At 42.5% G+C, this 23,887-nt stretch overlaps 4 protein-coding genes across 4 annotated transcripts; all 4 read left to right on the top strand.

Moving 5' to 3' along the window:
• Positions 1-925: 925 nt before the first annotated feature.
• LOC129594773 (uncharacterized) lies at positions 926-3,344 on the top strand. The gene is made up of 4 exons (XM_055491562.1): positions 926-984; positions 1,348-1,643; positions 1,730-2,728; positions 3,019-3,344. Exons 1-4 carry the CDS (start codon positions 965-967, stop codon positions 3,342-3,344), a joined length of 1,641 nt encoding a protein of 546 aa, XP_055347537.1. The 5' UTR covers positions 926-964.
• Positions 3,345-3,415: 71 nt separating this feature from the next.
• Positions 3,416-4,799, top strand: LOC129594772 (guanylate cyclase 2G-like). Its single transcript, XM_055491561.1, has 4 exons — positions 3,416-3,962; positions 4,096-4,374; positions 4,462-4,589; positions 4,664-4,799. Exons 1-4 carry the CDS (start codon positions 3,416-3,418, stop codon positions 4,787-4,789), a joined length of 1,080 nt encoding a protein of 359 aa, XP_055347536.1. The 3' UTR covers positions 4,790-4,799.
• A 3,688-nt stretch (positions 4,800-8,487) lies between these two features.
• LOC129594771 (guanylate cyclase 2G-like) lies at positions 8,488-13,055 on the top strand. The gene is given in 9 exon segments (XM_055491560.1): positions 8,488-8,552; positions 8,918-9,111; positions 9,457-9,752; positions 9,981-10,232; positions 10,235-10,975; positions 11,346-12,290; positions 12,352-12,630; positions 12,696-12,823; positions 12,930-13,055. Coding segments are annotated over 8 exon segments (2,787 nt in total). The 5' UTR covers positions 8,488-8,552; positions 8,918-9,091.
• Positions 13,056-19,198: 6,143 nt separating this feature from the next.
• LOC129594814 (uncharacterized) lies at positions 19,199-23,736 on the top strand. Its single transcript, XM_055491635.1, has 6 exons — positions 19,199-19,389; positions 19,485-19,670; positions 19,784-19,877; positions 21,707-22,372; positions 22,773-23,124; positions 23,401-23,736. Exons 1-5 carry the CDS (start codon positions 19,209-19,211, stop codon positions 22,924-22,926), a joined length of 1,281 nt encoding a protein of 426 aa, XP_055347610.1. The 5' UTR covers positions 19,199-19,208; the 3' UTR covers positions 22,927-23,124; positions 23,401-23,736.
• The last annotated feature ends 151 nt before the right edge of the window (positions 23,737-23,887 follow it).

The following is a 23,887-nucleotide window of genomic DNA, read 5'->3' as shown; positions in this document are numbered from 1 at the left end:
TCTACCAGGTCTGTTTCTGTCGGACAGCCTATGACTGAACTGCAGTATCAGTTTTCAATCCTTCTCAATAATAGTTTAATTTTAGTGTTTTTACATGTATACAAAACGTAAAAACCTACTATTAGCTATGCTGTAAACGAAGTTTTGTTAACTCCATACCGTAACTATCAGCAGCAGTTGAATTTATTTGTACATGCTAGTACATTGCGTACACTTCTATGCTGGCAGATTTACCCAACCGGTACGGCAGGAATGCCGTGTTCTAACCGTAAGGTAGAGTACGAGTAGTAACAGCAATCTACTCTGTAGATACAATTGTATAAAGCAATCTATAGATATCCTGCATACTTGTACCGTAAACTCTTAACATCAGCTCTACAGTATACAGTACTGGGGTTAGATAAGTATAGTTTAGCCGGTGTTAAAAGGCATCCGAGGTATCGAAAGTGCATAAACCTTTTCACCTTTACTAAGAGCATGCTTATAATTAAGTCGTAATGGTGATTTCAGTAACTAATAAATGTCGTCACGAATGCACGCAAAGTATAAATAAAAATACTACTCGTAGTACATCATTGGATCTGCCCGAAACATCAAAACTTCCTTGCCTTCGCGGTTTTAACTATCTGTATATAATTTGGATAACCGCGGTAAGATTTTGTTACCGGTTTAGTTTAAGCTGCTGCCTATTTCCAGAAACCAGGTTGAATTTTCACTTTCCGTTTTGCAGGCTGATATAGGTGTATACTGCAAAATGCATTCATGCACCGAATGTTGGTATGATTAGCAGGTCTGGAAGCCCGTCTACCAAGCACATCGTTCTAAATTCGTGCGGGTGGAATTCAGCTACCAAGGCATAGGTAGCGGGGAAGGCCTTGCCAGATTAAAAAGCGGTGAATTCGACGTGGCGGGGTCGGATGCGGAACTGAATAATGCAACATACGATGCATTTCCGGATTTCCAAATGTTTCCCACAATGGCAGGGTAAGGCACATACCGCCTGCGTAGTGCATCAGCGATATTAGAATGATGTGAAAAGGCTTACATCGCGTTAACCACCCGTTTTTAATGTTAAACCGCTCGAAGTAATAATTTGATTCGGAGAGACAGCAGTTTGTTCTGCAGGCGGCTATCCAGTACTGAAAATTATTTAGGAACGTGCCGTTTGCCACACTTCACTGTTGCGACAGTTAGACTGCATGCCGGTAGGCGGTAGTTAAAGGAATTTTGAGGGCAAAGAATAGTATTTAAAGAACCAAATGGTCCCGCAGTAATGCTGATCATGATTACTGATTGCACAGACAAGTATAATAATATTAAGTTGGTGATAGAATAATATGATGGCAGGTCGGTGTCGGTACCATACAACGTCCCGGAGCTTTCGACCAACTGCAGCACGGCATCACACGATCTGTCCAGCTGCTTAAACTTAACCCAAGAAGCCCTTGTTGGGATATTTAACGGAACCATCCAGTACTGGAATGATCCATTAATTATCCTGCATAACGAAGCTTTACGCAATGTCAATAACAAAATCATCGTTGTGGTTCGCGCTGACGGTTCAGGCACGACCCAGATATTCACAGGAGCGTTGGCGCTATTCAGCAATACTTGGAAAACAGTCTATTCCAAATTCAGCGATGGTACGCAAGCCAAAATCAAGTATTACAGTAATTTACGGTTTCTAAAGCTTTCTCCGCTGATTTATTATCTGGTTTAACATTTTCAGGATGTAAATCCAACGAAAAACCAATAAAATGGAACTCTACGCTGAATATTCGATGCGGCAACACGGGGCGTGGCTTAGCCGCTATTCTTCTGGAAAACAAATACTCCATCGGCTACTTAGGCACATCTGACGCACGTGATTCCAGTTTGATGGAAGCTCGGCTGGAGAATCAAGAAGGTCACTTCATTTTCCCAACTCTCCGCAGCGTCGAAGCGGCTATCGATACAGCGCCCAATTTCGGCGCACGGTTAACATCCGACCTCAACAATCTGCGGGGAAATGTAACGTATCCAATCGCCGGTTTTACGTATTTCGTAATCCGAAAAACGTCTATGCGCAACTGCACCACTGCGATGGAACTGTACAGAATGTTTGATTATCTGCTGAGTGATCCTTTAGCGCAGACTGTAGCACGGGATCTGATGAAAGTCCCACTGAGCGCTAACGTCTTCAATCAGGTCAGACAGCAAGCGCTGTTTCAAATGACATGCCAAAGCCATAATGTCAAAGAAATGACGGATTACGCTGTGTCGCTAGAAGACGGTTCTCATGACGCCTGGAAACTGCCTACCGCCATCGTCATCGTTCTGGTCATGGCTATTGGCTTAATCATTTTTTCCGTGTGGGGTTTTGCGCAGTATCAAAAGCATAAAAGTGCGCTGACCAACTCTTTTATCGTTCCCGCAGCGGTCATCGAAGCGCACGCCAAACCGGTTGGATCGGCCGTTAGCACGAAATCCAGACATTCGGGTCCCAGTTCGGGAGAAGTGGTGGACTGGATAACGGGATTTGAAGGGGAGATTGTGCATCAAATGATAGGGGATAATCTGCTGCTGACGACATTATGCTACCATCTAGAGCCTACGGCGCTGCGATGGCAGACGAAGGTCATGCTGGTACATTTTCGCGATGACATTGATCATGGAAATGTATTAAAGTTTATTGGAATTTGTGAGCGGAAGCAGCGGTGGAACGTTATTAGCATCTGTCCCGCTAAAGGTAAAGTTGATGTAGGGTAATGAAGCCTGTGATTTTGCCTTCGGATACATACAGGTATTCTGTTGTAACACTATACGAGTATGCATACAAATATAAGTAAAGACGACTCAGACGAGTACGAGTAATTTTATTTGGAACCGTTGTACGACCAAAGTGTTTGGAGAATTTGAATTCTAGTATCTGCACTTAGAAAGATCTAATTTTGCGACGGCCAGTAAATGTTTAAACTGCGACATTCGCATGAACAGCTGGACGCCTGTTTAATGATATAGGTATTACGATTTTTGAAGGTAGGTTAACGGACATCCTACGCAGCACAAAATTCCATTTGGACAACATCTTCCGAAGTTCCATTATCACAGACATTGCTCAAGCCATGGCTTATCTTCACCAAAAGAACGTTATCCATGGCCAGTTGACAACAAGCTGCTGCTATCTCGATGCCCGTTGGAATGTCGTCGTTGGAGACTGGGAGCAGCTATCTCTGCACAAAGCCAACAGAGTTGAGTTTTTCGCCTACGAACGAATACACAATGTTTTGAACGACGAGAGAACCAAGAGATTAACCAATACGACTACTGCCGACTGCTCTTCTGGACGGCTCCCGAAGCGTTAATTTGGATAGCGGGTGTATATGCCGCTAGTGGTATGCAGAAACCCGCTGATGTTTACAGCTACGGAGTCGTTATGTACGAGATATTTTCCGGTTGTGAATTATATGAACATATACTGAAAGCCTTGAGCGATGACCTTTTCAAATCTCCCCAGTTGCTGCTGAAACAAATCAAATCCGATCATCTGCGACCGGCGTATTACAACGAATTAGCCATGAAGTTCGACCAGATCGGTGCGCTAATTTGGTCGACATGGGATGCCAATCCAGAAAACCGTCCAACATTCTCGGAAATCTTAAAACAGCTAAAGAAAGCTAATCCGAAGCAGAAAAGTATCCTGGACACCATGATGGTAGCCGTGGAGCGCTATGCTGCTACTTTGGAAGAGAAAGTGATGGAACGCACCAGAGATTTAGAAAAGACAACCAAGAGCCTGGAATCACTGCTGAATAATATGTTACCGGCGGCATTGGCTGCCAAACTGGCCAATGGAGAACTGGTTGAGCCTGAGTACTTTGAGAGTGCCACGGTATTTTTCTCCGATGTCGTCGGCTTTACGACGTTTGCTTCTACACATACGCCTTTTGAAGTTGTGAAACTTCTGAATGACCTTTATTCAGGTAAAGAGGCAATGCTTTTATCGATCAGAGTTTTTGGGTACCAGCAGTTTTGCTACACTTGCGCTGATGAGCAGCGTGTACAGGCTATTTGTTTCCAATATACGATGTTTCTAAATGCAGGTTTTTTTTGCAGCTTTTGATGGAGTGATAATGAAAAGTGCAGAGGTGTACAAAGTGGAAACAATTGGTGATGCCTACATGTGTGTTTCGGGTATTCCTCAGCGTAATGGCAATAAGCACTCAGCGGAAATTGCCAACATGGCTCTAAGTATTCTGAACACTGTAGTGTCGGTCAGAATATCCGAGGTACTCTCGGAACCACTGAAAGTTCGGATCGGGATTAACAGCGGACCTGTGATAGCCGGCATAGTGGGTCTGAAAATGCCCCGCTACTGTCTCTTCGGTGATACCGGTATGCAACTGTCGTTCTCACACTGCACGATATTACAGAACACGTTCCTGCGCAGACAGAACGCTTTTTCATTCGGGTTTTTTCTAGTAAATACTGCTTCCCGCATGGAGAGCTCGTCTCTGCCTTTAAGAATCCAGGTGTCGCAAGCGACAAAATTACTGCTTGATGAATTCCATATCTATCACATGGTAGAACGAGGAATGCAGAGTGTGAAGGTACAACCAGAAAAGTAAACCAGAAAAGTAAACCACTGATGAACATTTATTTATAGCTGTTTTCTGCTTTTCAGGGAAAGGGAACGATGATGACTTATTGGCTAATAAGCAGTGATCAGTTCAAAGAAGTGCTTCCTGAATATAACTCCGCAGATGATGCCCAGTTATTTTTGTTGTTAGATTCCACTCAAGTGAAATAAGTAAAAATCCAATCACATCCGATGATCTTTGTTGATCACGAAAAACATAATTAATAAAGCTTAGTTCTACTCACGCGGCAATGTACACCTTATTCATCCGGCAGAAAATCAGATGTACTCGTGCAGGACATTAGAATGACGTAGAAAATACTTCATCTGCAGACTACACACAACTGGTTTAGACGAAACGTTTTAAAAGATATGCTGTTACGGAGCAAGCGGTTACGGAGCGGTTACGAAGCAAGTTTCGCATTCTAGTTGATTGATGGCTAATTTTTCAAAGAACTGGAGAAGTGAATGTGATTGATGTGAGAATTCCCGTACATAGTCTTAAGTCTATTGCGCGCATCCGCCTGCTGTCAACTGCTTCACCATAAAAGACATCATCAGAAGACGAAGCCAAACTGACGCGTGTGGAGGTTAAGGACTAGTTGTCATTTCAGGAGCATTTCGCGGGCCTGCATAATTACATCTTATTAAACTTAAGCCCTTTAAAATTCTTGCCAGCTGTTTTAGAAAAGTTTCTCGTGCTGCGGAACGACATAGGTCTGTCGTCGGTTTAGCTATAATACCCGACATGATCACTTTTGCAAAGCTACTGCCGCTGCTGTGCAGCGTTACCGTTATCATGACGTTTAGTGGCTACTGTGGCACCACCGCATTCCTGGATTTTGATGATCAACAGCTTCGCAGTTCACTGAATGTGACTGCGGCAACGCTGACAACACAAACCCATCTGCAAATCCTCAGTCACTACGTCAAAGTCATGAAGTAACGAAGATCAGTCAGTATACCAGCAAATTATAACGATTTAAGATGGCGTGTTTTTTTTCGAAAAACTGCGATTTTTATAGCTGTTGTAATAACGAATAGCCAGAGTGGTTACTAGTGAATTTTGTAGCATTGAAGAGCTTAGCGTGTTTGTTTGTATTTATAGTTCTAACATTCAGTTACTTACTGACCGAATCGCTCCACATGGTCCCGATACCTGCCCGGTTCCAGACGTAGCGTTGAAAGATAACCCAGTCTCGCCGAAATCCGATGTGCCTGCAAAGACCTCCAATACTAGTACTTGTGCGTTATCCTGGAAACCGAATCCCGATAGCCTCTGGTACAAGCTTCTGGGGATCGTTAATCCTGTACATGGAATACTGACAGTCATGGGCGTACTGATATGTGCTGTCGTAGTATTACTGATACCATGTATTTTATACGAGGAAAGCCTTGACTTCATGGAGTTTGTCGATGATAACTGGGAAATCATCGACAAAGTACACTACGTTGTAAAAACCTTTGCGGCATCCATGTTTGGGCTTTTCCTCGCAGTGAACATGGTTTCTAGTATATTACTTTTCTTTAATAATTAGAATCCTATTTCCGTTTCGATCGACGATGCCCCTTTTTATTTATGTTAATAACAATGTTGGCGTGAAGGTTTTACTAAAGCTGATGCTTTTCCAAGCATAACACTGATACAGCTTACGATATTCTGCTGACGCTGTTTTATGTCTCAATGACGAATAACACTTTAAGAAATCAGAAATTACCGTGATTTATACGATGTATGATTTGCTAGTGTAAGCTCTAAGGTGCTACATAAAGCATTTGTCCTTGAGGCAGCGGGAAAATGAACCGACACCGACCGACATTTTATTGTCTGAAATGTTTCTTTTGCTCGATGTATGAACAATTTTTTTACTATTACATTCTGGAAATTGATTAAGGATAATTTATCGAAAATAAAGATGCTACAATTAGAAAGCTCGGGAAAGCTGCATAGTACAGATACTTATTTGATAATCGAATTGCCGAAAGCCGGGAAAACAGCCATCGAGGCAATAATCGTGTGTTTTTACTGTAATGAAAGTTATGTTGCACACTAAAGATCACCAGAATCAAAATTTCAGTCTTGAAGGTCGTGGTTATTATTTCAGACGCACACACTTTGCTCCATTATTTTACTATACCAGCAGCGCCTCTTGCATGTAAAGCAAACATGTACAAGAGCACGCCGTTAGAGCATGCACCATTCACCTGCCGGAAATTGTACGAGTTTATGAAAAATGGTTAATTTGCTAATTTTATTGCCTTTCCATCGTCAGTCTCAGTTTTCAAAAGCAGCATAAGCGGTAATCGTAAGTATGAGGCCATCAGCCCTACCGCTACTTAGCGCCCTTATGATGGGAATTTTATCCCGAACCGGATCCCAGCTGTACATTGTGCTGACTTAATCTGGTTTTGGATGAAACTGAACCGGCACGCTGAATCGTGGACTGGCAGAGCAGGTTCAATATTCGCACTGTATCCACAACTGCAGTAATGGAAAGACGGTGCTTTTTCCTACGATACAAATATGCAGTAGCCTGCTCAAATACCTTGCGTGGCGGAAGTAGGTTTTTGCATCTGAGCACAAGTTTAATTAAGATGCTACTGTCCTTGATACCATTTCAGGAAATGTGTACGTATTTCGCATCATGCCGGTGAAATGGTGACGCTCCAGAATGTGCCTGGATTTTCTTGCATCTTAAGCTGTTAAAGACATTGCTCGGCGCCAGTTGTTAACGAAGGATCAATGCCTTTAAACGTGCGGTTGCTATTTTTCAAGAGATGTTCGCCGTATTAATAGCGACAACGAGTCTGATATTTCCGATACGATGGTGCATTCCGGTGCATTATATACACAGTGGAGGAGCCACTTTGCCCATTGAGATCTACAAGGTATGAGGCACAGTTGGTATACTGCTTGATGTTATCTCGTATATCTATTCGCATGGTTTGGTGTAACCGTGTAATTAGCTGTAACTGCAACGCGTTTACCTAATACGTACTACTTTGTAGTATATGAAGAGTATTTGTAGGAACAGCGAGAACAACAGTGAATATAAATTCAACTTCACAACTGTGATGTTTAATGTAAAGAAGAGGAACAGCACAAAAAAACATAATTTCGAAATCTGCTAACGCTTTCCAGAAAATCTTTTAGGAAAATAATTCGAATAAGAAAGGAAATCATATTTTAACTTTTATGCAATAATAGATTCACTGCAAAAAGCTTAAAAAGCTTGACAGCTCTTATTAATAATGTACGTATAACAATATGAGATAAGATGCTGCGGTACAGGCCTGTTGTCAGCCTGCTAAAAGTACAGTACTCGTAATTATCGTTTGTGCAGATTTGCGTGCAGCAATTCAGCATTAAGGGGTGGATCAGATTTTCCTTTTGAGGAAATGCTCAGGCTGAGAATTCCATGGCAGATTCAAAACGCGCCTTCGATCGAGGTCACAATACTGTTGCACTTGATTAAAGGAAGATGGCAGGGCAGGGTTCTATAGGCAGAGCGCCCATGCATACGTGCGGCTTGTCGAAATCGATTGAACGGCCGCGATGCGATGCGTTTCTTTTCTTTGGGTCCCTACCGGCACTATTAGGCTGCCCGGCTTAGACAATCCCAATTATCCCGGATCTGTTGGAAGCTTATTCCGAACGTGACAATAAAATGGTTATCACTTTCCCGCACGCAACTGCGTATAATCCCAACTCTTCCACCTGCCTGCGTTCTTTAATTCGTTAACTTAAACCTACGTAATTAAGGGACTTTAAAATTGCGTTTTCTGGGTGATCATGAAGATTGCATCGGAAAAACGGAAGTGTGCTGTTTTGCTGATTGTGTTTGTATTTGTGCCCAAGCATTTTCTGAATGCCGAACTGCCATCGACATTAATTCATGCTGGAGGTTCGACGTTGCCCCTTGATGTTTATAAGGTCGGTCACAGTGTTTGTCACAACAGTGTTTGTTACCAGAAATACAAAAAAAGATTTTCCTCAGCAAGACGCTTATTAACCGTATGGCGTCTATAATTTACAGTTGAGTGGTTAGAAGAGCTTGCGATGATTTCACCGGTGCTGAATTTAATGGTCAGACCATACAGGTTTTTTGAACGGCTTGGAGCTTTGTGATGTTCTGTTATGCTTTGGCATAGTTTTTGTACCACGCGGCAACAATGCAAGTGTGACCTTATTATACACATGTTTTTTACGCTAAAACGCATTATACGCTAAAATGAATCATTACTGACTCCTTTGCGTGTCGTACTTGTACATAAATAAGTGGTCTGCTTCGTTAGCAGGTTTGGAAACCTGTTTATCAAGCCTACCGTTCAAAGTTTGTGCGAGTAGAGTTTAGCTATCAGGGGGTCGGCAGCGGAGAAGGGATCGCCAAACTGAAAACCGGTGAATTCGACGTGGCAGGATCGGATGCGGAGCTGAATAATGCAACGTACGATGCATTTCCTGACTTCCAAATGTTTCCTACAATGGCCGCGTAAGATGCTTTTATCATAACGCACGTCAAAAGACGATTTCTGAAATTGAACCTATATATAGCTTAGCGGGAAGCCGTATTGAAATGTCCCGGGTATTTAAATATACCAATTTTTATCGTTCGGTATTCGATCCCTTACAGAGAAATAGCCTTTACAGAAACATTTTACGAAATCCAGACGTAGGTATACGGTATAATGAAAACATTAAAAGTTATAATTATCATTTATTGTTTAAAATTCTTATTATCAGGTGGAAGTCCACAGTTTCCGCTAAACTGTGACCTGCTGGGGAATCGAAGCTTTGTACTGCTTTAAATAATCTTGATTCGGCATTTTTGTTCTAGATCGGTCTCGCTGGCGTACAATCTACCTGAGCTTTCTCCTAACTGCAGCAACGCTTCTCAAGAATTATCTGGATGTTTAAACCTTTCCCAAGAGGCACTCGTGGGTATATTCAACGGGACGATAATCTATTGGAACGATCCTTTGATTGTGATGTACAATGAAGCGTTGCGTGATGTTAACCGCACAATCACCGTGGTCGTACGTGCCGATGGCTCAGGAACAACGCAGATATTCTCAGGAGCGCTGGGACGCTTCAGCCCTATGTGGAAAACCACTTATTCAAGGTTTAGCGATGGTCCGTATCACCATTTCTCGATCATGCAATTAATATAATTACTACGTGCGTAAATGCATTTTTGTTATTGTACGGTGTTAAAGCGAACTGCAAAAGGTTTCACAATATGCAAAGTATAGATTCGTGTCATTAATTATATTAATAAGTTTATAACCAATGGAAATATATGGAAGCCTTGTAATGCTGGCCTACAGTAATATTTTATAGCGCTTAACTGGAACATTGCAGGGTGTAAAAACGGACAACCGGTAAAATGGAACGCCAGTTTAACAATCCGATGCGGCAACGCCGGCCGAGGCGTAGCCGCTATTATCATGGAGAACAAGTACTCTATCGGGTATTTGGGAACATCTGATGCAAGAGATTCTAACCTAATGGAAGCCCGCCTACAAAATAAAGACGGCTACCTGATTTATCCGAACCTGAGAAACGTTCAATCCGCTCTGGATGCGTCACCCAGTTTTAGTGCGCGATTAACATCTGATCTGAACAATCTTCCAGGGACTTGACCTATCCCATTGCCGGCTTCACATACTTTGTCATCCGTAAAACAACCATGCGTAACTGCACCGTCGCCATGGAACTGTACCGTATGCTGGATTATTTACTGAGTGACCCTTTAGCGCAAACTGTGGCCCGTGATCTCTTGAAAGTGCCGCTCAACGACAACGCCTTTAACCAGGTCAAGCAGCAAGCGCTCAACCAGATGATTTGTCAGGGTCAAAGCGTTAAAGAGATGACGGAGTACGCTATATCCGTAGAAAACGGTTCCCGTGACGCGTGGAAATTGCCCACCGCTATTGTCATCGTTCTTGTTATGGTGGTTGTCTTAATCGTCCTGTCAGTGTTGGGTTATTCCAAGTATCAGAAACATAAGAGCGCCCTAACAAATTCATTCATCTTGTCCAATAATCAGATCGAAACGCAAATGAAGCCGATAGGTTCTGTCACCAGCACCAAGACCAAACAGTCTGGCCCCAGTTCGACGATAATTGATTGGATGGCGACCGGATTTGAACGGGAAATTATTCAGCAGATTATCGGAGATAATCTCCTTTTGACGCCATTATGCGCGCATTTGAATCCTGAGGAACTGACCTGGCAGGCCAAAATTGCGTTGGTCCGCTTTCGCGACGAGATCGCACAGGGGAATCTCGTGAAATTTATTGGAATTTGTGAAAGGAAGGAACGGTGGAAGGTGGTCAGTATATGTCCTACAAAAGGTATTGAAATAAGCACTATGTACAGTATATGTCAAATTTTTAAAATAAGTGATCGCAATTCATTGTGACCAATTTCGGAAACTGCGGACTAATTATAGTATAAAGAGTTTGTACAATTTTTTCATAGCAGTGAAACCACTTGACAAACTGCTAATTAATTTTCAGTAATTATGCTAAATGGTGCATTTAACTGTATCTACCTTGTATCTACCTTATATCGTGCCTACCTTATATCGTGCCTCAAAATTTTAGAAACATTATTTTAATCCTGCCACTATTAACAGCGACTGAAAACTTAGCTCCCAGAAACAGAAACATATGTAAGTAAACTGCAATTGTAAAATACTAGCAAATGTCGGATTCTTTACAGGTAGACTCACCGACATTCTGCGAACAACTAAGTTCAACCTGGATAACATCTTTCGCAACTCGATCATTAACGACATTGCGAAAGGCATGGCTCACCTGCATCAGAAAAACATTATCCACGGTCAGCTGACAACAAGCTGCTGCTATATTGATGCCCGGTGGAACGTCGTCATTGGCGACTGGGAACAACTATCTCTGCATAAAGCCCAAAAGGTTGAATTCTACGCATTTGAGCGGGTGCACAGCGCGCTCCAAGACGAGCAGAATCAAGAGATCAGCCAGTATGACTACTACAAACTGCTCTTCTGGACCGCTCCCGAAGCCCTGGTGTGGATTGCCGGAGTTTACGCCGCCGGTGGCATGCAGAAATCCGCCGATGTCTACAGCTACGGTGTCGTCGTCTATGAGACGTTCGCCGGTTGTGAACCGTATGAATCCGTACTGAAAGCGCTCAGTGAGGATCTCTACAAATCCCCGCAAATGCTACTGAAGCAAATCAAATCGGAGCAACTGCGCCCGGCGTACTATAACGAACTGGCCATGAAGTTCGATGAAATCGGAGCGCTGATTTGGTCCACGTGGGATACCACTCCCCACAATCGACCGACGTTTTCCGAGATTTTAAAGCAGCTGAAAATGGCCAATCCCAAGCAGAAAAGCATCTTGGATACGATGATGGTGGCGGTAGAACGGTATGCAGTTAATTTAGAGGAAAAAGTCATGGAGCGAACCCGAGATCTGGAGAAGACGACCAAGAGTCTGGAATCATTGCTGAACAATATGCTTCCGGCTGCTTTGGCTGCGAAGCTAGCCAGTGGCGAATTAGTGGAGCCTGAATACTTCGAGAGTGCCACGGTTTTCTTCTCAGATATTGTTGGCTTTACAACCTTTGCCTCTGCTCACACACCTTTTGAAGTTGTCAAACTTTTGAATGACCTTTACTCAGGTAGGAGTATTTAACGTCAATAAAAATTCACTCCGTATAATACTATAATAGTGTTTTGCAGCTTTCGATGCCGTCATAATACAAAGTTCTGACGTGTACAAAGTGGAAACAATTGGCGACGCTTATATGTGCGTCTCCGGAATTCCAAACCGTAACGGGAACAAACATTCCGCGGAAATTGCCAATCTCGCTTTAAGCATCCTTAGCACAGTTATAAGTGTGAAAATTTCTGATTTTCTTACGGAGCCGCTGAAAGTACGGATTGGAATCAACAGCGGGCCTGTGATAGCTGGCATAGTGGGACTGAAAATGCCTCACTACTGCCTATTTGGTGATACTGGTACGCGGTTACGAATTCAGTCCAGATCACTTGTCTTACCGTTAACGCCGCTTCTTGATTTGCAGTCAATACTGCTTCCAGGATGGAGAGCTCATCGTTACCTTTACGAATCCAGTTGTCGGAAGCTACAAAAGTTTTACTCGATGAATTTAATATTTATCGGATTGTTGAACGAGGATTACGTGACGTCAAGGTATACATAGGATGGAAAATCGATAACGCGGTACTCCGCGTACTCGCATTTGCGGTCTAAAATTCTAAATTAACAAGAATATTGCCATTTGCCATGGGTTTTACAGGGAAAAGGCGCCATGTTGACTTACTGGTTGATAAGCAGTGATGAGTTCAGTGGAGTGCTTCCTGAATACGATGCCACAGAGGACGAACGGTTGTCTTCTTTACTAGATATAGGTCAAGTGAAATGAAAATATAGCTTTATCTCCACATTGTGTTGTTTTTGGTTTGATCTATCTGTCAGCTGGTCCAATTAAATGACTGGACTCATTGTTGCGAACCGCTTAGTGCGTGTTCAATAAATTAATTTAAAGTAGTCAATATTCTGCAGAAGTAACGGTGTCTTGGCATTACTGTCAAAGTACTCAAACTTTTGCCCAAAGTTGAACCTGTCTTTAGGGACAACGTCATGGAAAAGGTCAATAGGCAGCGGATCCATCTTGCATAGTATTACGGAACACATCGGTTTGTGCTAATATTCTGTAATATATTGTGCTAATATAGTGCTCAGTGTGCTAATATTGTGCTAATATAGTGCTCAGTGTAGCATCGGTTTGTGCTAATATTCTGTAATCATACTCGTACAGAATTCCTAAGGGGAACTATTTCCACAAGGTACCCCATATTCCACTTTTCCAGCTCTGGTGATGGTATTAATAACGTTTTGAATAAATAAAGCGCATGCGAAAGTTATACGCATACCATACTTCTAGTATGATTTTCATCAAATTATACGCCACTGTCTCCACGCGCTCAAATAGAGATAACTTTTTAGTTTGATAGTATTTTTGTAATGCTGTCCACTACACTCAAGGTGAATAAAAAATACATGTAATGGCAAGATTGGCGAGACATAATTACGTCTGCCAATGTTATACCACAGGACGAAGGTAAAAGAAAAATACTCGTACTTGTATAAAAGAGCCGGGTAATAAAGCCTGACTTGGGAGCATCTCTTTATATTATTGTGTTTATTTGGTACTTAACGGATGACTGCTGTTCTCAGTGATCAGTTAAAACTGTACCAGATTCAACCTTCGAATTATTAAATTTAACAAGCACTCACTGAAACTACAGTTGATATGCAAGGTAAGTAATTCAAAGCTACTGTTACGGACCGCTAGCTGTACAGCGGATTGATAGCTCAAAGGCTTTACTGTCTCGTCAGTTGTTGTCCTTGAGGGAAACAGTGAATTAACTCCTATGCCATATCTATGACTAACAATAATAAAATTTCACCGGCTTTCAAAAAAACTTCATCCACACATAAGTATTTTTCATATTTTGTGCAGCAGATTAAAGGACCCGGTCCGACAAAATGTACCGTCAAATGTACTTATGTATACATAAGCACAAATTCAGTCTGTTTATCCCAGAATCCAATTCCCAGCGTCGAGTTCAGCTTCCGCTGCACAGGGAATAGTTATTTAAGATAGCGGCAGCGGTCAAAAGAAGATTTTTATTGCCTGACGTTTTGTGGAAGTTTATTTAAAATTTGGTAATCAACAAGAATCCAGTGTCGAGATTTCTTGTTAGTGAGCCCTAAATTTATCGTTCAGCTCTATGTCCAAAAAAGTTTAGTACGTGATTAATTCTCACCGCATTTTGGAACGATGAAATTCCTCCTTTCTGCAGCACTGGTAAGTGGTAACAATGATTCGTATGAATGCTGCACTGTGCAGCATTCATACGAATAGCTGCAAATACGATTGCTGTTCCTCTTGCACCCATACCAACATCACGTCCAACATTGCAAGCAAGCGAGATTTAGAGACCGAATGTTCCTAGTTATTGTATTTGAATCTGTAACAAGAATACATTCGATTTTGTTTTAATTTTTTTGTGTGTTTTGGCCCCAAAGAGACCCGACTGGTAGGATAAGCTGAGCCCAAAACGATGGGGCTCAGTTGGCCCTGGAATACGGGTCATTACTTGTAATGAACGGAAGAATTCACAACTTTTGCTGTTTATCCTGTATTTGGAAATCTGGCTTATTGCGCATTTTCTTGAATTATGACTCTGTTGCTGGCCAGAAACAATCGACTTGGTTGTCGAACATCTTGCAAGGCAAAACTATGACGAGCCGTTCGTGCCAAAAGGTTTTATGTATGTTTTGTTATTATGTAAGTTATGTTATGCTTGTTATGATCGTCATGTTACTTGTGTTACGCTTTTTATGTATGTTGTCTTTTACTTATGCTGCGTTTGTTATGAATGTTACTGCACACATGATACTATTTTATGCTTGATTTCAAATTATTTCTAATCGTGACATTTAATAGTGTCATGATTAGAAATAAATTCACTGGAGCAAAGTGCTAGTACAAGTTACAGATCACATTAAAATAGCAATTCTCGCGCAAAGTAGGCGAAGTCATTGGATAGTTTTGCCGCAAGAGTTGGTGATAGAAACTAAAAAATTAATAAAATTATTCTGCTTTAATTGGACCAAAAGTAATGGCTTATGCCCTGCTGCTGTTGTTAAACATTATATACTGTAAGGTTAACAATGTTTTTAGAAGGGCTCAGCCGCTTTTTCCGCCACACTTTCCGGCATGTGATGTATGCTTCTGTTGGTTCTCGTGATTCCCTTTCTTTTCATATTTTCTACCTTCTTAGCAGCTATCTTGTCTTCTCTCCTAGCTACGGTTCTTGACTTTCCTATTCATTCAGTTGCTCCCGATCGCGCTACGATTCTGACAATAAAGTTACGATACGCATTCACAGTACATACACTAAACGGCATCACTGCAGGTAGCGCATGGGGCGTTTAATCCAGATCTGCGGACTGGAAAGCCGTGTACACCGGAAGTAAGTCAAACTGCCCGTCGATACGGTACATGATTGTAAACTTGAGGTCCCCGGTGACATTGAGTTTAGCCGGCAACTGTTTGAGACGGTTAAGTGACGTCACTGAGGTTAGCCCAGTCGCGACATAATACACTGCTGCTGAGAATTATGTAGTTCGTGCCAAATGGATTTCCTTTACTGACTTTACAATGGAGTCTTATTGTTAGACCGAGGATGATCGTTACGTCCTAATGAACCAATTATGATTTACGACAGATGTTGGGATGCGAACACAGACTAAAAGTGTTTACACCAAAAGTGTACTAGAAATGCTTTGAATGGGTTGCTACAGTTTGCAGTAAATGACCGGTAACTATTTTTTCGTTTTGGTTACAGGCATATTGTAATCTGCAGGTTTTATTTCGCAGTCTTTCTCGACACCCCGGTGCGAAAGAAGACCCGGGTAACTGGTAAGAACTATCACAAGTCGGCTATTCTATGCAGCGCTTCATATGGTAAATCTTCCAATGTTTCACGGTGCTCTGTAAATTTAACGTAGTGCGAATTCAAATTTTTTAAATGCTGGTTTTAAAGTCACAGCAGACTTTATTTATTGAATCGCTAGTCGCTGATGTAGTCCGCGCATTTTGCGCGGGGAATAATTATTGCACGAGCTTTTGCGGCTGTTGCTGCCCGAGACAGCGCGCGCTTAGTTTGTCCTTTCCAAACTTACACGTTGCTGGCACTCCTCGTTGCTTCGTTTAACATTTCCGTCCTGCATGGCCTTTCTCAGTTCAATACTCTATACCGTTACTCTGCTCTTGGAGAGCGCTTCTCTCGACATTTTCTAGATTGTCGGGAATCTGTCGTTTGATTTTTGTCTGTCCCTGCGCCGTGATGGGGATGGAGTAATAAGGAAGTTAAAGGATAAGGAAGTTCTGAAGAATAAGGAAGTTACGGGTTAAGGAAGTGATGACGCAATAAGGAAGTTATCTTCCACTTCCGTAACAGACAGACAGACGGACAGACAGACAACTTTCCACTTTTGTTGAATTAGAGGACCTTCGCTGCGCTCCGGTCGATGAACAATTGTTAGACAAAAATACAGTAAGATATTATACGCGTCTAGCCACACTACTATAAACTGAAAGGTAGCCATGGTGTGCAACCGGTATTATTTACAAAAGGGTGAGCCTTTATTTCTACGTTTGAACAACGATCTGTCATATTTGCCAGTTGCCGGCATGGCTGCTAAGGATTAGAGCCGTGTACAGCACTGTACACCGGAAGTACTGTACTGTAAATCCAACTGCCCGGACAGCGTAACCGCAGTTACAGTACTCAAGTATACCTGTTTCGTCCCGTTGGTGAATTGAGACTCTGGGGCCTTTCGGACAGTAAGCCTCTCTGTTATCGGAGAACTGGGCAGGAAAATCAACAAGAAAACAGGTAAGTAGTAACAGAGAAATACTGCACCGCCGCCAGCGGATCACTATCAAAATTCAAACGCGGCATCCGTCTGGGAACGAAACCAGCTTCGAGTAATTTGTATCAAATATGCCCTGTTGTGCGGCCGTCAGTTTCCGTGGTATGTGATGTTTGGTTTCTGAATTGTCTATGTGCGATTTCAAGCAACAGTTTTTACAATAGAGCGCCCTGAAACACACGCTAATTAACGATTCCCGGTACTCCAGCGTATAGTGTATCAGGTAAATGATACAGAAAAAATCTAAAGTGCTGCAAATTAGCATCCCCGTCACCCGTTGTGCAGCAATGGGTAAAATTGATAACCGTTACTGTTAAATACCATCTACATTTGCTTATTTTTTTTCACAGTTAGTACAAAACATAAAAGGCTACCTGTTATCAAGGGAGGAACATTCGAACATATTGGAGCCAATATTAATTTGACGCACGGGAGCCGGCGCAGGAGAGCGTTCTCGTAGTTTGTCGAAGTAAACGGTGATCCGTTATTTAGCGTCTTGTTTCGTATGGCTACGAAGTGTTTTAAGATATTTAAAACGTAAATGTACTGTAAATGTTTATGTTTTTGTTTAGTATGAATGGAAATGCTTTCTACGCAACTGTACTGCATATATATGCAGGATACTCCTTCGTTAATGTGTGTCGAATCTGACCGAGGCTGCGTCACTTCCTGTACTGTGGTGCTGTTTCAGCAAGTGCGATCGCGAGAAATGTAAAGTATAAATATAGATATATTAGCTACGTATGTATGACAACTACGGGTGATAACCACGTAATAAGTATGTGCAGACAGTCGACAGAGCCAGTCTTTCAACCATTGTATTTTCTGCCTTTGTCTGCACGAAGTTTGAGTAGTGCGCCTCAAATAAGAGCTAACTGAAAGGCGAGACGACTACCGTGCGAGGAGAGTCAGGAGACTCACAGCTGTCGCAGGTACATGCCTGGTGCAGGGCGTCACTTCGTGGCTTTGAATTCCTTTTGGGCTTGTGGCTTTGTGCTCTTCCAGTGCATCGGCGAAAATCTTCTATTCAACCGTAATGCATATGAAGGAGACTCTTTCATATGCACTACGATTCAACAGCCTGCCTCTTCTGCCTTAAGTCTGCGCCTGGACTCTGCTCGGCACAATAAGCAGTGCTGACTCCTATACCGTTTGACCTAATCATTTCGTTTATTTGCAATGCTAAAAACAGAATACTCTGGAAGTTACCATAGTTATATAAATGAGGAAATATAAGCACAGGCTCATCATTACCGACGCAAATGTCTCTGTCTGCCAGACTACATATGAATATTCCAAGGGAACAAATCCACGTTTCTGATCTATGAACCGCATAAGACGCGAATCGCGTATACGATTTTGTTGCAAATAATTATCATAATATTTATCCGCTACAAGAATGCAATCTTCGTACTTCTCCCCCAAACGTGGGCATAATCAGTTTAACTTAGGCAATACGGTACTGATCAATCGTGGTGACAATGTGTGGTATTTGGCATACATCCAGGATATCGAGGGTGACAAAGTTTTTGTCGATTTCGACTGTACCCAGATTCCGCCCTCCTGGATTGATTTACAGTATGTGTGGGAACATCATCATTTGGTGTTATCTGAGGAAGCAAACGATCAGACTTTCGGCGAGTATTTCCCCACTCCCAACGTGTACGTTGCCGTGCGAACCAACCGGAATTCACCATACGTTTTTCATCCGGGTGAAATGTTCAGCATTTGTTCTACTGAAAACAAAGCGTTGTGTTATGTCTCACTCGATACTACCGTCGATCGCAGCAAGAAAACAACAAACCTCTGCCAGGTTGTACATCTTTGGCAAGTTGTACATGAACTTCCTACTGCACAGCCATCCGCGGGCGCGCTACCTGGCGAAACGCCTTTTATAAAAATTAGTTTTGAATCTGAAAAGGTCAACGCTGCTGTTATAAAAGCTATCACTACCAGCGAGCAGGAGATGAAGACATTTGTCGATCTGCTGTTCCACGGTGCTGGATATCGCTACGGTTTGTTAAACCACATGGGATGGAATCGATTCTTTGTCAACGTTGAGAGCGGTATGCTGACGTTCATATTTTTAAGGATTTGGCGTTGGGTAACACGTGTTGAGCGGGAACGTTATCCGTTCGCGCTGACTGCCGAATCACAAGCGCGATTATCGAGTGCTTCCGAGAAGCTGATTGAATGCTTCAGCTACAGCGAAGACAACCGCGAGATTCTTTTGAATGCCTATTGTTCGGGTAATGAAAACGCTTAAACGAACGCTCATAAGGGTGTGGATGTATAACACAACCGGTTTTGTTCATATCATACTTATTTCTTTATTTTCTGGTAGGGTTTTGTGACAAAGTGAAGTATGGACTTTGGTGGTTTCAAATGGTGGGGACGCTACGTCAACCTAAGTTCATGATGTGCGGGTGTCGCAATTTTCCCACAGAATGCAATAACGTTACTTGCCCGTACAAACTGGCCTGTGAACATTCAGTTCTCCATCCGGAGTTAAACTGCCCTACTTGCCCCAGTACGGTTCTGTTTTCAGATTCTTCTCCGAATATTTTCGAAATTATATAATCGCAGTTCGTGATCAGAGAATGCACTAATCTTATAAACTAATGTTGACCTTGTCCTTTACAGAAAACGGAGAATTCATCACAGAAGTATTTCTATGCAACGTTTTGTCAGAAATACTTTTGGTTTTGGATGTCCATTCGCAAGCCAAAGCAACACGGTGCGTAGAATGCTCTATACAGGTTCCAACATCTGCAGACCTGATTTGAAAAAAACTTTTTCAGTTATTTTATAATTTTGTTTTTCCCGGTACTGCTTTCACTGGGCATTTATTATTTGCAAATAACAATATCCCGCAGAGCCAGCCTTTCAATATGTAGCAATGGTTCTTTTCTGTTAAATTGATTATACGCTCGCTGAGAGGTTTAAGTGCAAAGTGCCGTAGTTTAAGTGCCGATGCTTACGTGTGATCACTGTGATGATTTTTCAAAGGTTAAGTGAAGCTTGAAAAAATATCGACTGCACACAGTTCGAACCGTGGACTTCATGAAAATGTTCGCTAGTAAATTGCTCACAAAATCTTTGCGGCCGACGATAGATAAGTACTTGTGTGTACTATCGTGGTTGGAAGGATTTAAAAGTTAAGATAAAAAATTGTACAAACACTAAAAACAAAATTTTAATGGGTAATGCCCAGCGTCCAATATCAGGTCGGCTCGGCCAACAGCAACCGGTTATCTCACAGAGCGCCTAGCCTTGCGGCTCGTGGTGAAAATATACACTACACTAACTAAACTGCGTACATATTTGAAGAGCAGAATGAACGAAAAAATTCTATTTCTCCAGTGCTCTTAGCCTGGTGGAGGCATTACGTCTCAGTACCACCATCTCCTTAGTTTCATAATAGGACTAGCGGTGGTTGCGAACCACACTATTGCACGAGCGCGAGCAGCAGTACCACTGGGAAATGGTATTAGGATTGTTGGATTGGAAAAGCGTGACGTACGCTCTTCGTGGCGTCAGACAAATTTTATGCTCTCGACGAAGACTTATTGCAGCACCTCGCGCTTCGCGCTCGGTGCAAATTATTAGAAACGTTACAGTTTTTTATTAGGCATGTGTTTCTCTACACATAGATAGTTTTCTGTAAATTTGATCATGTACCGTATATATCGCACTAGCAGACGTGATAGTTTGCGAACTCGTAATGTTTAAAAGGTGACAGGAAAATCCGGTTCGTGCTACGGGACTACGCTGGCTACTCGGCATCTGCCTACAAACCGCCCCGAGCCGGCGTGTCGTGTCGCTGCAAATCAGAAACTGGCGGGTCCGGAGGCCCGGAGACCAACATGCTGTACGATTGTGTATGGCGTGAGCATATCCGGCCGCCGTGTAGTGTGCTTTTGTTTGCATCGCACTGTCAAGGGCACGCACTGTGCGATGTCCCTGACGTGGCGGAAGGACACAGCCGAAGCTGGACAGTTGCACAACTAATGATCAATAGCACCGCTTATGATACTCTAGGCAAAACTGTACGAGCCTCCTCGTACTCAAGGAGGGTTAACCCTTGAGTAGTTTTGTTCTAACCCTTGGAACAACGAGAAGATGACACACAGAAGAAACTTCAAGACCGAGCATGGCCATGTAGGGGAAGCATCTGAGTAAGCGGCAATACTCGCGACAGCGCAGCAAAAAGCTACGTCAAAAGATTTTGTCAAGGGCGCAAATTTGTCTGATGCCTCGAACTGTGTAGTCACTGCAGTGTAACACTTCGCAAGTCCAGTCCACTTTTGTAGTGGCATTGTACGCGCGCTCGGTGCAAATGATGTGATTAACTAGCCACTTTTGTGTATCTGGTGTCGAAAACACATTTTTCTTGTTCGTTAAACACGGGTGACCTTTGCTTCGCTTCGATCGATTGGCGAAAACCATGCACTTCTAAATTGCAGTGGCTTACTATCACGGGGAAAAGTAGTTCGCTATTTACTGCGAAAGCATTAAAAATTACTGAAGATTTCTTGTTACTTATACACGTTAACTATTTTGCAGAGTTTGTCGGTTATGGAATCAAGTGCTAGCTAGCTCCTGGGCACCCAGAGATGTTTGTGTCACCGTTGATTTTCGAGCTATCAGCAGAAAGCCTCCGGGTCCTAATGAAACGGAAGGGTACCATATTGGGTACATGCTGGATCATAGCATAACGCCCTCCACCAAAGCCCTATCGTTAGTTAATCTGGGGTACCGCGGTTGCGCCTTTACCGACATGTACACCGTCTATTCCTTGTTCTACCTAAAGAGTTTCAAATTGCCGTACATTTTGATCAAAGACTTCAGTGCGTGTTCGGAACTGTTTCCAACTGAGACAGGTCATCGTCTGTTCCGCCTGCCTGTGCTTATGCCGGTTTGTCGGCAGTTGTTGGTGGTTAACTGTACCTTTATAAACGCTGTCGGTTGTTTCCACCACGCGCAACGCGATGAACGTCTAATAACCAACGATGCGTTACTGTCGAGAAAGCTCGATGTTACGGTTCCTAGGATGTCATTTGATTGTTCAGCTAATGCCGGCGAAATCCTGCGATGCTTCATGGATATCCTGGAGAATTCTCTGCCACCAGCAGATTCCATTAAGGAGCGAGTGAAGCAGCAGCATCAGCTGATGGTGGAAACGGTACCTTACCCAGATGGCTGGCACAAGTTCCGAAAATTGTTGAAGAGGTGAATGAGAATATGAGACTCTTCATATTATAACAAAAATTAAAAGTACAGTATGTGTGCCCTGTAGCCTAAAACAGCATACACGCATAATACTTTTATAATTTTAGTTACAGTAAGTGCTTACACTACTCGTAATAACAGCAACTGAGCTGCAAGGTAAGTACAAATTTAATAGTATGCGCGGGTAGCTGTACTCACTACCCAGTTATTATCAGATCGGCCTTTTGGTCTGTTATGAATCGCGTAAAAAGGGTACGTCATTAATGGACTAATGGAGCGCTAATGTATCAGTACGTCAATGAAACTGCAGTTCACTTCGGTACGAGAAAACGCAAAACACGCAGTATCGCTAATCTCGTAAATGCAATAGTCGAGTAAATGAAATGCACGCATTTTGCAGGCACCATTTTACACAATTCGTGGAAAAGGATAATGATGCATTTTGGGATAGTTTGGATTTAAGACGTTTCGATGATCTGCCGCTTAGCCGCTACGTTCTGCATTTGATCAATGCTAGACATGATTTGCCTCTAGAAGCTGTTCATCCCTTTTGAAATTATTATGTGGACTGTTAGTTCACGAACATGCACTTCTAATATTTTAATTATGCTTCGAAATGGTGATAAGCCGCACTGTCTAGTGTATAGGATAAGAGATGATGCAGCATATTCATACGCAACAGAAGCATGAGAAATCAACGTTGACTCGAGCTCGCCGTTCTTTAGATATTGTGGAAATCTCCACTAAAAAAGGTGAGCAACACATACAATACAAAGCTGGACAAATGTGCTGATCAACAATATAGAAATAATGCTTTTCACAGATCAAAATTATTAATATTAATTTATTAGTTTGTATGTTCTGGTCTTCTCGGTACAAGATATGGTGCATAAAAGCGTTCCAGCAAAATAAAAGTACAAGATATGATCTCTGAACCGTATAAGACGTGAATCGCGTATACAGTTTCATTGCGAATAACATAAATTTATCCACTACAAGAATGTCATTTTCGTATTTTTTCTGCAAAGGTGGACATAATAAGTTTAACTTGGGCAATACACTGTATTGGCTAATCGTGGCGACGATGTGTGGTATTTGGCACACGTCCAGGATATCGACGGCGATAAAGCTTTTGTCGATTTCGGCTGTACTCAGATTCCGCCTTTCTGGATTGTTCTACAGCGCGTGTGGGAACATCATCATATTCTGGCGTTGTCTATGGAAGAAGTGTACCACTATTTCCCTACTCCCAACGTATACGTTGCTGTGCGAGCCAACCAGAACTCACCATGCGTTTTTCATCCTGCTGAAATGTTCAGCCTTTGTTCTGTTGAACACAAAGCGCTGTGCTATGTATTACTCGATACTGCCATCGAACGCAACAAGAAAACAACAAACCCATGTCACATTGCACATCTTTGGCAAGTTGTACAGAAATACAGGAACCTTCTACTGCACAGTCATCTGCGGGCGCGCTACTCGGCGAAGCGCCTTTTATAAAAATTAGTTTAAATT

Source organism: Paramacrobiotus metropolitanus, unplaced genomic scaffold, assembly GCF_019649055.1.
Source record: "Paramacrobiotus metropolitanus isolate TYO unplaced genomic scaffold, Prichtersi_v1.0 Parri_scaffold0000071, whole genome shotgun sequence".
Classification (NCBI taxonomy): domain Eukaryota; kingdom Metazoa; phylum Tardigrada; class Eutardigrada; order Parachela; family Macrobiotidae; genus Paramacrobiotus; species Paramacrobiotus metropolitanus.
Note: the sequence above shows the minus strand (reverse complement) of the source record. Positions and strands in the feature narration are given on the sequence as shown.